The 15,752-nt window shown below is 32.6% G+C and overlaps 3 protein-coding genes across 4 annotated transcripts in view; 1 reads left to right on the forward strand and 2 right to left on the reverse strand.

Annotated features, from left to right (window-relative positions):
* Positions 1-15,752, reverse strand: part of LOC125862143 (uncharacterized) — a 339,538-nt gene that overhangs the window by 295,026 nt on the left and 28,760 nt on the right. The gene's annotated exons all lie outside the window — the stretch shown is intronic.
* The window catches only part of LOC125862136 (chlorophyll a-b binding protein 5, chloroplastic), a 240,617-nt gene that overhangs the window by 87,928 nt on the left and 136,937 nt on the right, over positions 1-15,752 (reverse strand). The gene's annotated exons all lie outside the window — the stretch shown is intronic.
* Positions 9,034-10,989, forward strand: LOC125862124 (uncharacterized). Its single transcript, XM_049542123.1, has one exon. The coding sequence runs from the start codon at positions 9,111-9,113 to the stop codon at positions 10,842-10,844; it is 1,734 nt and encodes a 577-aa protein (XP_049398080.1). The 5' UTR covers positions 9,034-9,110; the 3' UTR covers positions 10,845-10,989.

The raw sequence follows: 15,752 nt of genomic DNA on the forward strand, positions 1-15,752 counted from the left end.
TATTACTACATCTTCAAGAATTCAAGCTCTCCGGCAGCTGCCGGAGCAAGTTTCCGGCACGCCGGCGGCAAGAAAATCACAAGTTTTTCACCCTTTAGTAAATGCTCCGGCAGCTCAAGATTTTGAGTCATTCAAGAGAAGAATTCCCACTGGATCAAACCCTTTGCACAACAAGAAGAGATAAAATATTATTGTTCAGATCAGTTTACGTGCACCTTGTCTGTTTCAATGTACGAGTATCTACTACCTCCTGCTAACACAGGTTTCAAATAACTATTGTTACACGGTTATCAAGACAAGTTTCAAATAACATAACTCAGTCCATCAAAGTTTTTGCAGATAAGAAGAAATTACCTAAATTTTTTTTATTAAAAGAAAGTCCTATGGTTTTATATATTTTCTTGTTTGAAGGGTTTTATATTTGAGTTTCATTCGTTAATTTTGTACAAAATCATACAACCTTATTTGTAGAAAAATTAAGTTTGATGATGTTGTATTTAATTTCTTGCAAGAATTATTAGGAGTTTTATATCATAGCTTGCTTTGTTAATGGAAGTTTGGAAAAATTAAAAAAGAGAAAAGGTTTAAATACGGTATTGAACTTTGAGAAAAGATTTATCTATATCATTCGTTAAAAGTTTTGCTCATCTATGTCATTTCTGTTTGAGAAAAAGGTTCACTCATACCATTATTTGTTAAAGATCTATTTTACTAAATTAACTTTATTAATCATGCTTTGAAGCTCTAAATTTAACTATTGTATATGACGTAGTTATTTATTACTAATTAGGATAGAAAATTAAAAATACAATAAAACTCTGCTAGATAAAATAAAACATTTACTCGCTGGCTCAATTTATGTGACTTACTTTCCTTTTTAGACAGTCCCACAAAGAATGACACATTTCTGTATTAAGTAACAATTTAACTATAAAATGTCTATTTCATCCTTAATGAAATGATTTACAGCCACATAAATTTCTATTATTCATTTTGGACCACAAGTTTTAAAAGTCTTTCTTTCTTTCTTAAACTCAGTGCCAAGTCAAACTACCTCACAGATAGAATAGAATGAGACAGAGTAGTATTTTTTTTATGTCAAGACATGATTACTCGGATGGTGAGCTTCTTTCAGCTGTAACTTTAAGGTTGTAATCAATTCAAGTCGGAAGCAAAAACATTTATTTTTTATTTCGAGTTCAAGTAAATATGAAACGAAGGTAATAAAATAATTATTATACAACCACCAAGCAATTACTATTAATAGTACTAATAATAAGACTTTTCAAAAAAGGAATGAGCAGTAATAATTAATAGCTAGCTTATTATTTCTATTCTTCTCACTTGAATGCTAATTTTATTTCTTCATAATCATTTATCGACCAAGGTAGTACTGATCAAGTTGTTGGCCCATCCCTTCTTGCCTGTCTGCTCATTACCCAACAACTCCGAAGCCGATACCGCAGAAATAACGTTTACTGATCACTTCTTTTTTTAAAAAAATAGTTAATGTCATAGAGTTTCAGATTCCATTTATGAGTGAAACTTTGAAATTTCATGATAACGACTATGGTTTTTGGTTATATGAATTGAAATGTGGTTAGTTGTTGGTACATCCCTTCTTGCCCACTACCCAATAATCACAAGAAAATTGATGTAGTAAAAAGAGTGTTCATTGGTCACTTTTTGGTCATGTTTTTTAAAAGAATAATAACGAATTAATGTTATTGAGTTTCAAATTTCACACGTGAAACTACGTGATAAAATCTTGGAGTTGCACTTATATATGGAATTTGGCACTATGTCACATTAAATCCCCTTTCTGGAGTGATAATTGCTCGTTGGCAAAACATGTTGATGCATGCATCTAATTTGTTGTGTGACAATGAGAGTGCAAACATAAGGTGTACACACTTTTGAAAGCTTATTCGACCATATATAAGTATTAGGTTTTAAAGTACGCATACATGTCACAAAAATAGTACTCCATCCGTTCTATTTTATGTGAGGAAGTTTGACTCGACACGGAGTTTAAGAAAGAAAGGAAGACTTTCAAAACTTGTGGTCCAAAATGAATGATAGAAATTTGAGTTGGGCTTATAAGCCCTAGTTTTAAATGAGCTTGAAAAATTCTGTCCCAACCCTACTCCAATAACGGGTTGGGTTACACTGCAAAATAACTGTGAATTACATGGGGATTTTCCCGGAGATTAGTATGAAAATTCGCAGGAAACTTATTTTCCTGCAAATTTTCATACTAATTCCCAGGAAAATCCCCATGTAATTGACAATTTTCTTGTAGTGGTTGGGCAAGCCCCTTGGGCTAAGCCCATTTTGGCGGCTCTAGCCGACATAAATTTTCTAAAAATTAAGCAGAATAATTTGTATTATATTATGATATGAACATATAAACTTACTTTAAATGAAAATTATTTATTGTTTAATCAAATCGTTCCTTTCGTATCAATTTTATCAAAGTACAAAATAATAAAACCTTTCCGTAACAGTTTTATACTTTGTGTTTACCCCGTCAATTGTTAACCTATGCTAGTTTTAAAAAAAATTGAATAAAATATTATGTAACAAGTTATTGACAAATAACAATAATAGATTATAGGTTTTTTTTATTAGAAAACTATTAAATACGATTTTCGGGAAAAAAATTATATAAAAGAAAAAAAATATTAGAAGTTTGATATATCTTGAATACTATGTCGCAAGAAAAATTAAATGGCATTGATTATGTAAATTATTGATTGAAAAAACAATTATTAAAAGAAACCCTTTATAAAAAAATGCAATTTTGCATCTCATAAAAAATACGTTTACTCTATTTCGTAAAAGAAATTAAAAGATTATATATACTAGTGTTGTTATTTTTATTTTTTTAAAATATACTAGTGTTGTTAATTGTTTTGAATAATGGATTATTTAGGCTAAAACTTCATATTATCTGAGTAAGATAAATTTGCTATGTCCACTTTCATATAGGCATCCAACTATCTAAGTTTGTGTGTACTTACTATACGAGCAACTCCTTTTTGTCCTAATTCTAAGATTGCTTTGGCATGACGTCTGTTTTTATTTTTGAAATACAACTTGAAGAAGGCTCAGGTCATGTGTTCCTCTTTATAATCTTCCCTCACGTCAACTTTTGTTGTTCGGACGAATATTATTGGATGATCCGATACCAGGTGGCCCCAATATTTTTGTAGAGTCTGAGTAACATATATATAAGGGCCAAGACGCTTTCACACCCACATAACTTGCCCATAGAATGAGAACCTTAGTTGGCTTGAACATCACAGTCATAAAAAAAAAAAGTTCCATTATAAGTTGTTTATGATTTTAGGGGGGCTGCTCAATGTTATGGTACCGGGATCATCTGAACCCTGTACTTTTGATGTCGAACATAAATTTTATGTGTAAAAATTTACTTACATTGCAACAAATAGTAGATATGAACCCATAACTTTTGGGTTCGATACTGAGGATTTTATGGATTTAATAATAAAATTTAAATCCTAGATCCGCCTCTAATTTTGGGGTTAAACAAACACATTTTGCTGCATATATAGTAGAATGGCATCTGCCATGCTTGACATACAAACAAATTGCAAACAACGAACTTTGGCCGGCCTCTATGTGCCAAATTCTTAGGATTCATCTAATGAATATTACAACATATTTCTTAGTAAGAAAATATAAGCATAATGACATCCTTGATTTCATCAAACCTTTAGAAATGCAAACTATAAGAACAAATCAATCTCATAGTCTAATGACTCTAGCATACGGTGTTGGAATTCACACTATTTCAATCCTCCCTTAAGATGTTAAACAAACTCTTTGGTGGCAAGAAACGGACCTCGGCGGCCGAGGGGAGAACTAATCCTTCCCCTGGCCGCCATGGTCGGCCCAAGTACGCCTCGTTCTGCATGCCAGAACGGTCGAATAACCCTCCTCTAGGTCGTGCCGGTCCACATAAGTCAATATTGTTCTCCATGCCAGAACGGTCGGACAACCCTCCTCTAGGCCGCCACGGTCCAGCTAAGTTGACCTCGTTCTCCGTGCCAAAACGGTTGGACAATCCTCCTCTTGGTAGCCCTTGTCTGCCTGAGTCGGTCTCGTTCTCCGTTTCGGGGCGGTTGACTAATCCTCCTCTCGATCGCCACGGTCCACGTGAGCCGGCCTTCGTGCCAGGACGGTCGGATAATTCAACGCTCGGCCGTCACGGTCCACCTAAGTCGGCCTCGTTCTCCGTACCGGGACGGTCGGAGATCCGATCGGCGGCGGCGGCCTTGAAGATCATCCATGTAGGTGGGATTGCTGAATACTACTACATGGCAACCCCTGCATCCAGGATTCTTGATAAATACCCATCTTTCATACTAGCCAAGCCTGAGGTATTCAGAAAACCATGGGATTCAGTAGTCCACAAAGATGAAATCCTTATCCCTGGCCAAAAATACTATGTTATCCCACAATGTACTTTAAAGAAACTAAGGAGAAGAATCAAGAAAAACAATCGTTCATTCACTTCACAATCCTCACAAGATTCAACTAAGTCACAACACATTATAAGTATTATCAAGACTAAGACATCTAGTGATAAAAATAATGCGCGAAATCGTCGTGTGAGGTTCTTTGGGATTGATTGTAACCAAGATTCATCATGTTCAGTCTCATTAGAGATGATCAACAAGGAAAATGAAGAGGAACATCATGGGAAAATCAGGGCTAATAGGAACGTATCAACATGGAAACCAACACTTACTATGATAAATGAGAAGTGACAAGTACTATACATACTAATGAATAAAAAGACTTGGTTTTAAGTTGTAGTCTTTGTTTGACGTATAGGTCACAGGTTCGAGCCGTTGAAGCAACTACTAATATTTGCATTAAGTAGTCTATCTACATCACACCCCTTGAGATGCGACCCTTCCTCATACTCTACGTGAACGCCTTTGTGCACCACATTAGCCAACCTCAGAGATTATTATGATCAACTCTGTTTATTGATGTAGTTCATATGTGAAATAATCTTGATTTTGAACTTTAGTGCATAAATTGTTTTAAGTAGCACTTGCTGACAGATAATGCATATTATCATAAACTTATATTAAGTGGCAATTTCAGATTTTGTAATTGGGAATGATGAGGAGAGAAAATGAGCACGCATTATTCTTTACGATTTGAATAGAGGAAAATAATTCTACAAAGATCTCTTAGGTATGAATATAAAAATCTCTTGTAAAATAACATTTAGTGAGTTGAATTTCGGAATTTGATGGTCAAACATATAATTCGGAGTTCAATTTTAAAAAAAAGTGATTTTTTTATGGTCAAATGCCTCCTTAATTTACGTGTTGCAGACATATAAAGATTGTCTAAACTGCAATAATTATTATCATGATTGTATAACTATTTAAGTTTATGCATCGATGTTCCTTGAATGAACCACATCTCGAGCTAGATCTGGTGTGTATATATATGAGTACATACGATTATTAAGAGAAAAAAAAACTTTTTAACATGGGAAATCGTTATCTATTTTGACTTTATATTTCGGAAAACTGCCTAATTAGATAAATATCCCTTACCATATCTACTAAATATTCCTATACTTTCTAGATATAATTACATATATTATAAACTAAGGGGCCGTTTGGTTATTGTATAAGTTGCATTTTATTCCTGTATAAAAAGTTGCATTACTTTTATCATGTTTGGTAGAAAAAAAAATTTAGGTGGAAAAGTCAACATAACTTATACCATGTTTGGTTGGTAGAATTTTAAATATTGTATAAAGTTATTCATGTATTAATTTTATACGGTGTTTGGTTGTGTTTTTTGTAGTCCTACATAATTAATACCAACATAACTTATGAGGGAATCTATGTATAAGTTATGCAGGGTAATAAGTTATGCATGTATTAGTCATACATGTATTAAAATAGTAAATTACACATTTACCCTTATTAATTTATTTTTAATTATTTTCATTGAAAATGTTATCCAACTATGCTATTTTCCTAACTTTTTTTTAATACAAGAACAACTTTTTTTTTTCATTTGAAATCCAAATGTAATATTTTATTAATATTACAAATTGAATTGTATATAGCGTTATATATTATTAAATATATTCCACTTCTTTAATTAACATGTATTATTATTTTGTTTAGGATGTGAATTTATACATAATTCATTTATTTGGTATATTAAAACTGTATAAACAATATATACAACATATTGATAGAATATTTACATTATATAAAATAGGATATTATAAAGTACTTGAAATATATTAATCGTATTTTATTTTTATAAGTTATAAACATAAAAAAATAACAAAATGAAAAAATAGCATTCCCAATTAAGTATAGAAGGAGAATTTTTTTTCTTTACTTTTTATTCAAAAAGAGGGAGAATTTATACTATTTGCTTACTTATTTATTTGTAAGTAATATATATTAATTTACAACAAATTCAATATTTATTAGTTAATAATTTATGCATTGTGATCTCTACATAATTAAATAATATATGCATAACTAATACTTGCATAATTAAACCATGCATAACTAAATCTTACATAACTAATACCTGCATAATTAAACTCTGCATAACTAAACCCTACATAATTAATACTTGCATAACTAAACCCTACATAACTAATATCTGCATAACTCTAACCAGTAACCAAATGGCCCCTAACTACATAATTTGTCCTCCTCGTTTTCTCTCCCAATCTTTCTCTCCCCCTCGCTCTACCTCTCTATGCACATATGTTGTGAATCAAGTAGACTTTGTACGGGCTTATGTGTTAGAAGTGGTGAATGGGGCTGATTTAGATGGGATTATTGTGCCAAGTAAAATACTAGAGGATTTTATTTGGGATCCAGGCTCAATTATCAATAGTTAAATAGGAATAGAGATTAGACAGAAGAGTTATGCATATTATGAAGAAATCGTATGTTCCTCTCATCTTCTTTCTAGGGTCTTAACTTCTCATCTTCATTTTTATCTCTATCTCTAGTTACTTGATATTTCAGTACTTGTCCTTGTAATTCAAGTGTTGTTATTGTAATTTGGCTATCTTATTATATAATGTTTGGATATTTGTGTTGAGAATTTGAGTTTGTTTCATATGCACTAAATATTTGATACTAGATACACTGATGAAATTAATATCAGCTACACTAGATGAAATTGATTTTAGATATACAAATACATGAAGCTTTTGATATTAAATACACAGATACATAAATATTGTGAAACTCAAATACATTTTGAAATACAGATACATGGAGAGAGATGTTAGTGAGAGAGTTTAGTGTATTCAAATACATGTCAAGCACATTTTGATACAATGTATCTAATACACCTGATCAAACAAAAAGTGGTACAAAAAATAATTTGTTGTAGTATTATTGTATTCAGATGTAATTATGACCTAAAGTAGCGAGATTTGTATTGTTTCCTCTTTATTTCAATTTTCATGATTCATTTATCCACCCCACCCCCACGCCCACCCCCACCCCAAGGACAAATTGGCTAATAATGAAATGTTTAAGGACAGACTTTACAATCCCAAACATGAAATTGCCCAATTAGACAAATAACTCAGCAATTTTGTCTGCATATTCATGACACTAATTTCCTATCACTAAAATATTCAGTAAAAGCAACCAAAATGCGCCAAGTGCGTATAACACCAAAATCCAATTAATCTAACGGTCTAAATTAGATTTTACTAGTAGGATATCACGTGCGCATTTTAGCAAGCACCCTTGTAGTCACTCATTATGAATCTTTTGCATTTGACTCCAGAAAATAAGGAAATGAAGAACCTTTCTTCCTCTTTTTTTGTAGGGGAAAAGGTGGAGAAATAATGGTAGAATCCATTTTGAGCTAAAAGGGGTTCATTATCAAGATTTATGATTAATGAGGTAATTAAAATAAAAAAGTTTTTGTATGTATAGATTTTTCATCATTTCACCATTAACAAAACTGACCCTTAATTCAAGATTCATCCAGATCTGTGAATTGTTGGCTTTATTTTGTTAAATGAAACATTTTTCAAACACCCTTTGCTTCTGTTTGTGGAGTTTTGTTCATATTTTTTTTTTAAAATGTGTCTTTTGTGTTTTAGGATTTGGAGGTTTTTGTGAATTGCTTGTGGTGATAGTGATTGGAGAATGGTTGGCTTTGTTTTGTCAAATGTAACATTTTTCTAGCACCCTTTGCTTCTGCTTGATGAGTTCTTGTGTCTTTGTGTTTTAGGATTTAGAGTTTTTTTTTTTTGTGAATTGCTTGTGGTGATAGTGATTGGAATTGTTGGCTTTGTTTTATCAACTATAACATTTTTTTAGCACCCTTTGCTTGTATTTGTTGAGTTTTACTCTCATATGTTACTTATTTTGAAGATTTTTATGTGTTTGTGTTACAGGATTTAGAGGTTTTGTGAATTTCTTGTGGTGATTGGAATTATTGGCTTTATTTTGTCAAATGTGGCATTTTTCGAGCACCCTTTGCTTCTGGTTGTTGAGTTCTACTCTCATATGTTACATATTTTTATAAAAAAAATTGTGTTTTTGTGTTTTAGGATTTAGAGCTTTTTTTCTTGAATTGCTTGTGGTGATGGTTGGCTTTGTTTTATCAAATAGCATATTTTGAGCACCCTTTGCGTATGTTTGTTGAGTTCTACTCTCATATGTTACATATTTTAATGATTTTTTTTAGAGGTTTTTGTGGATTTCTTGTGGGGATAGTGATTGGAATTATTGGCTTTATTTCGTCAAATGAGACATTTTTCGAGCACCCTTTGCTTCTGTTTCTGGAGTTCTATCTCATATGTTAAAGATTTTTATGTGTTTGTGTTTTAAGATTTAGAGATTTTTGTGAATTTCTTGTGGTGATAGTGATCGAAATGTTGGCATTATTTTGCCAAAGGTAACATTTTTCAAGCACCCTTTACTTCTCTTTGTGGAGTTCTGTCCTTATATGTTACATATTTTGAAGATTTTTGTGTCTTTGTGTTTTGGGCCTTAGAGATTTTTGTGAATTTCTTGTGGTGGTAGCGATTGGAAGGAGTAGGAACAATGGTGGGTCGATCGCCAAGTTTGCTGTCCCGGAATGGAAGTTTTAGGCCAGAAAATCTGGGGCAAAATGCATTGGCAATGATAGGGAATCTCTGTTTCACTATATTTGTTGTTGGAGTTTTGATTTTTACTATAATGGCTGCAACTTATGAGCCTGAAGATCCTTTATTCCATCCTTCGACGAAAATCACTAGTTTCCTTACATCTAAATCTGATGCCACGTTTAAAGCTGATGACACTGTTATGAAGACTGGTGAGGACTTTATTGGTGCAAATCAGAAAGCATTTTCTACATTTATAAACCTAACAGATGTCGACGTTTCGCTGTCAGCTACAGACAGTGGCACTGAGAGTGATCCTGATTGTCATGGGAAAACTGATGAACCAATTGATTGTACTGATCCAGATGTATTTCATTTGTTGATGAGAGTGGCTATTGAGAAGTTCAAGGATATACATTTTTACAGATTTGGGAAGTCAGTCCGTGGATCGAATGATAGTTCGTGCCACATGGCTTGGCGGTTTAGGCCTAAGGATGGAAAGACTGCTGCATTTTACAAGGATTACCGCGAGTTCGTGGTTTCTAGGTCGGAGAACTGTACACTTAGTGTGGTGAGCATTGGAGAGTATCATACTGGTGGAAATGCTCGGAAAAGGAAGAGAAAGAGCAAGGACAGAATTTCAGGTAAGTCAGACGAGGGGTTTGAGAAAGTTGCGAAGACAGGGGGACAAAATGTTGCTCTGCCTGAGGTTGGTGAAGCTGTGAATGACTCACTTCCTGTGGTGGAATCAGAGAGTTCTTTCAAGCGCGGTAAGTATTTGGTATATCATGGAAGTGGAGATAGGTGCAAGAGCATGAACCATTATCTCTGGAGCTTTATGTGTGCGTTAGGCGAGGCACAATACTTGAACAGGACATTGATAATGGACTTAAGTATTTGTTTATCCAAGATATACACTTCATCTGGCGTAGACGAGGAAGGAAAGGATTTCAGGTTTTACTTCGACTTTGAGCATTTAAAGAATTCAGCATCAGTTCTTGATCAGGAACAGTTTTGGGCTGATTGGGAAAAATGGCACCAAAAAGATGGACTATCTCTCCATCTTGTCGAAGACTTTAGAGTTACACCAATGAAGCTATCTGGACTGAAGGATACTTTAATCGTGAGGAAATTTGGTAACGTGGAGCCAGATAATTACTGGTACAGAGTATGTGAGGGTGAGACAGAATCTGTTGTTCAACGGCCATGGCATTTGGTATGGAAGTCAAGACGTTTGATGGACATTGTCTCAGCTATTGCCTCTAGGTTGAACTGGGATTATGACTCAGTTCATGTTGTGAGAGGCGAGAAGGCAAGGAACCGTGAAATGTGGCCACATCTTGCTGAAGATACTTCTCCAGATGCTCTTCTATCTAGTTTGCAAGACAAGATAGATGATGGAAGGAACCTATATATCGCGACAAATGAACAAGAGACATCTTTTTTCAATCCTTTAAAGGATAAGTACTCTACACATTTCCTCAGTGACTATAAGGATCTTTGGGATGAAGGCAGTGAATGGTATTTAGACACTGCAAAACTTCACAACGGAAGTCCTGTCGAATTTGATGGTTACATGAGAGTTTCAGTTGACACTGAAGTTTTCTTGAGAGGTAAAAAGCAAATCGAGACATTTAACGATCTCACTAAAGACTGCAAGGATGGTATCAATACCTGCACTTCTTCCAGCTAATCTATGTACTCGCAAAGGTTTACCACTGTCGCGTTGGGATAAATCTTCCGATATATAGGAAAAAAATTTGATCATCAAGATTTCTGTTAGTTTCTCTTCTGGAAAGTAAAAATTTGTTTCATTAGTTAGTACATTCTCAGTTTTGTTATAGGCGTTTGATTCGCGCTTGTATTTCCTTCATTTTGGTAAGTTTATTCAAATTTTTATGTTTGTTCCTTTCTTGGAATGATTTGTTTGAACCATGAAACTGTTGATAAGTAGCACTGGAAATGCTTAAAGTGTTATTGAGATAGGTAGATTTTGAGTCCCACATCGACGAGATGAGGAGAAATTGGTCTGTTCATATGATTTTGGACAATATTGCCTCTTGAGTTAAAATCAGAGGTTGAGTTAGATCCGAAATTCATAATGAATTGATTCACCCCTACATTTAAGTCTCAAAAGTTTATTGCTATTACGGTTAATTATATGAGTTTTTGCTATTCATATTAGTTCATTTTTAAGTGTAATGTGTATACTTAGAATGAACACGATCCAAAATATTTTATATCGTAAGATTCAAATTAACTAATTTATACTAATCATCAACCTACTTAGAGCCGTCAAAATGGGCTTGTCCCGCTAGGCCGGTCCAACCCAACTCTTGAATTAAATGAGGTTGGACTCAATTTTTAGAGCTGTCAAAATGGGTTTGGCCCGCTAGGCCGGCCCAACCCAACCCTTCATGAGGTTGGGCTCAATTTTTTCAGCCCATTTAGGAACGACGCTTTGTAGCCCAACTTCATTTGGCATGTTGGCCTCGTAGACCCAACCCACAAGCCTCAGAGACCAGCCCGCGGGCTGTGAATTTTAAAAATATTTATTATATATATTTTAAGTTGTGTTTTACTTGTTAAGATTTTGTCAATAAATATTTTTAAAATATCAATATAAAACCAAGACTATATTTTTTACATATCTTTTACATTTTAGGGTCATTAGGACATTAAATTTTCTTATCAACCCAAGTTCATTACTCCATTATAACTATGAATCTTTAACCTCTTTTACTTTTGTTTTTATGCCAAAATTTTTACTTCTCCTTTATTGTCTCGTTTATGAAAATAGTCATCATGTAATGTTTTCTTGCTCGGATGAATCTTATGAATGTTGTATCTTGGCTATTATGTATTTGTTTTGTAAATATTCACTGAAGTATGTGTAATTCATGAATGAATTTATGTATGTAGTGATGTCGTGTTCATCGGACATCAACGTTCGTATTCTTTCTAAGAGGAAAATGTTGTCCGTTTTTTTGTTGAAGGGCCAACCCGTCCCAACCTGTGGTCCGCTTAGGGTTGGGTTGGGCTGCTATTTTATAGGCCCTTTAATTAAAGGGCAAACTACATAAATCCCACTAGTTTAGGCCTTAATTACTAAGATTCCCGATAGTTTCAAATATTACTTCTTCTACCATATTTTATGTTTAGGATACATGAGTTTGAATCTGCGAGATACATGTATTTGTCGAATTTTAAAACCGAGATACATATTTTATCTATTTAAATTAATTGGTTATAACTGATTTCCTTAATTAGAGGAGTAATTGAGGATTTTCAGAATACATGGACAATTAATTCTAGAAATTTAAATTAATCAAATCTCTTAATATAAGGCGGAAATCAAGGAGTGTATATATGTTTAATTAATGTTATTTTGTTATTCTTTGAAATAATAAATTCATTAATAATATTAATAAAAGACAAAAACATGTATATCTTGGTCATTAACTTGATTAATTTCATTTTATTATTTTTAAAATAATAAATTCATTAATTTGATGTATCTATTATCAATATATGATGTATCCAACAAATTAAACACTTAGATACATGAGTATCATATAAGTACATGCATATGTATCATAGAAGTATCTAGTATTAATTTTGTGTATTTATTATATGTGTCTAGTATTAACTTAATGTATCTATTTATATGACCTAATATTAATTTCATGTATCTGTTTATATGATCTAATTTTAATTTCATATATCTTTTATATGTATCTAGTATTAATTTGATGTATCAAGTATCAGTTTCATACATTATATTCAAAAACATGTATCTCGGATACATAGTAAGCATATACATATAATTATGTGTATCTAATTATGGAATGTAATTGAAACACACAAATTTAGGAATAAATCACGAGTGTGTAGTATTTGTCTTATCATTAATCCGAAAAAAGTAAAATATTTCAAAAAACTTCCCTTTATTTTAGCATCTGAAATTATTTCTCATAGATACATATATTTTTAACTCAGATACATGAAGTCTTAACTAGATCTATATACACCTGATATGTATTCAACATTGTTGCACTCGATGTGTATCTAATGATGTATTTGTTATGTTAATTAAAGCTTGGTGAAATTCTTCTATCTTCATTAGGCCGTTCCTATATTTAGATCTATTCTCAGTTTGAATGTTGGCGGATGAAAAGTTAGTCCCTGCAATGAAAAATTCATGAGTGAAAATAAACAATAAAAAGTTGTTTAATTTAGTATAATATTCTTAATGTGTAGTACCTTTAACAAGAATCAACTGATTTTGAGAATGGTCAATCACAAAAGTGTTTGAGAAACAACAAAATTTAAAAATATAAAACTTAATTTGTAAAACTATTTAAAATTGAATTTCAGAGAATTATGAACTTTAACTTAGATACAAAACCAAGATAAATGAGAATAATAAAACAATAGAAATAAACCTATATATATAATGCTAATTTGAACATGGAAACATGTATTAAGAGGATGAAGGAAGAAAGAGGGAGAAGAAGAAGGAAGAAAGAGGGCTGGGTGGGGGCAACGGCAGATGAAATGAAGAGGGAGAAGAAAGTGGGGGTGGGGGATTTGAATTGTTATTGGATCATTAATTAAGGAGTTTAAATATAAGATAATTATGAAATATTATATTTAAGGGATTAGTGTATCTGATTAAATATTTTAAAATATATGGTATAACTATTAAAAGTGGTAGTATGTGTAATTGTTTTAAACTAGATGTAGATATAGTATATATATGATAGTGATTTATGTGTAGTTAGGTAGTTTTTTCTTAATTAAAAGGGTCAGCCCGTCCCAACCCCTTTAACTCTCTAGCCCGTTAAGGTTGTGTTGGGTTGGGCCAGTCCATTTTGACAGCTCTAAATCTACTACATCCTCACCCCCACCCAGCTATTCAAACTTAAGATCAACAATGTGAGCAAAGTTCATTCCGATGGAACTTGTCTACCTAAATATATTAGCACTTCTATTAGTTTGCATAATATTTAAAACACTTGTATATAATTTAAATGTAAAAGTTATCGATCTAGTGGACATTAAATAAAGGGGAAAAAACCATTTATTCTATACAAAAACATAATTTATTCTAAACACTTACATATAAAAAAAAATTCCTTAAATAAACTTTGCAAATTTAAAGGGTGCAATTTAATGCTACAGGATAATAATAATAATAATAATAACAAATAAATAAATAATAAGAGTAAAAATAGAAAAATAGTGGTGTAGAAAAAAGAAAAGAGATAAACCTCAAATCTAAAACTAAGAAAGAGTCAAAAACGGAAAAAAAGTTATTTTTTTTTTAATTTCTTTTTTTTAAGATTAATTAACTAAAAATAAATAAATAATTAAACAATGCAAAACATTTCTCTCTTTCATATAATATAATAATTGCTCATCTACTTTTAACCCCTTTTGCATCTATATCAAGTATCCAGTCTTTGCAATTTTTTCAGGTATTAAGTTTATCTTCTTTTAATGTTTTAGGATTCCAATTTTATGTGTTGGTCTTTTAGGTTTTTTTTAAAAAAATTGTTATTAAATTTGTTTTCGTATAATCAATTTCAACTTGCTTGAAATAGAAGCGTAATTGTTGTTGTTAATTGTTATGAAGATGGGAGTTGGATCTTTATAGGAAGATTTGAATGTCATTTATGATCAATGATGTTTTTCATATTTTTAGCATAATTTTTTCCTGTTTTTAAAAAAAATTACATTTCGAGATACGATTTAGTATTTTGATGAATTCAATGATTTTGTTGTTAAGTTAGCCATACACTTCACATGTTTCTAGCGCGTTTTCATTTCTAAAGTAAAGATGAGAGGTATTCTAGGGCGACTACTACAACTACATGCTCATAGAGTTAACTCATTCACCTTTACATGGGGCGAGCAAAAAGTCTTTCCTTGGATCCTGATATGAACTCAAAAAAAAAAAGCAGCATTTACCCGTCATCGTCTCTTATTTTGAGACATGCGGAGCTAGGATTTTTCACTAAAGGGATTCAGAATATGACAAAGTAAATACACGAAGAAACAAAGAGGTTCAACATCTACTATATATTCATAAAACAAGTAACTTTATCCATAGTATAAACCGTGTAATTTTCTATTCCCCTCGACCCTACCTGGCTTCGCCCCGGCCTGGTTTTTGTATGCATAAAATGTGAGACACAATGAACTAGGATGTTTGATTCAAGAATCAAGATTCCACCTCATATTATCTTAAACAAAACTTCTTATACTTCATACCAATTGATTTCTTCTTTAGGATGGAACCACAACCAGCCATGGTTCAACAATCAATTGACATTGCAGAAACTAGCAAGAAAAAGTTAAATCTACCACACATATGTCTAGAAGCAATGAAGAGCTCACCACCATTGTCATCCTCCACGCCTTCTACGCCGACAGTCTTAAGGAAGACATCAAGTGTAAAGTACAGCTGCTTGTGTTCACCAACAACACATGCTGGTTCATTCAGGTGCAGATACCACAGGAACTCCGGCCTGACTCGCACCAGCATGTCCGTTGGCTCGAAACTCTCTGAACTTGCTGCTGGAAAGTGACTTTAACT

The sequence above is a fragment of the Solanum stenotomum genome, chromosome 4 (genome assembly GCF_019186545.1).
Source record: "Solanum stenotomum isolate F172 chromosome 4, ASM1918654v1, whole genome shotgun sequence".
Classification (NCBI taxonomy): domain Eukaryota; kingdom Viridiplantae; phylum Streptophyta; class Magnoliopsida; order Solanales; family Solanaceae; genus Solanum; species Solanum stenotomum.

Bases quoted from the DNA above. Each gene is read 5' to 3' on its own strand.
- LOC125862124 (XM_049542123.1), top strand. From the start codon at position 9,111: ATGGTGGGTCGATCGCCAAGTTTGCTGTCCCGGAATGGAAGTTTTAGG.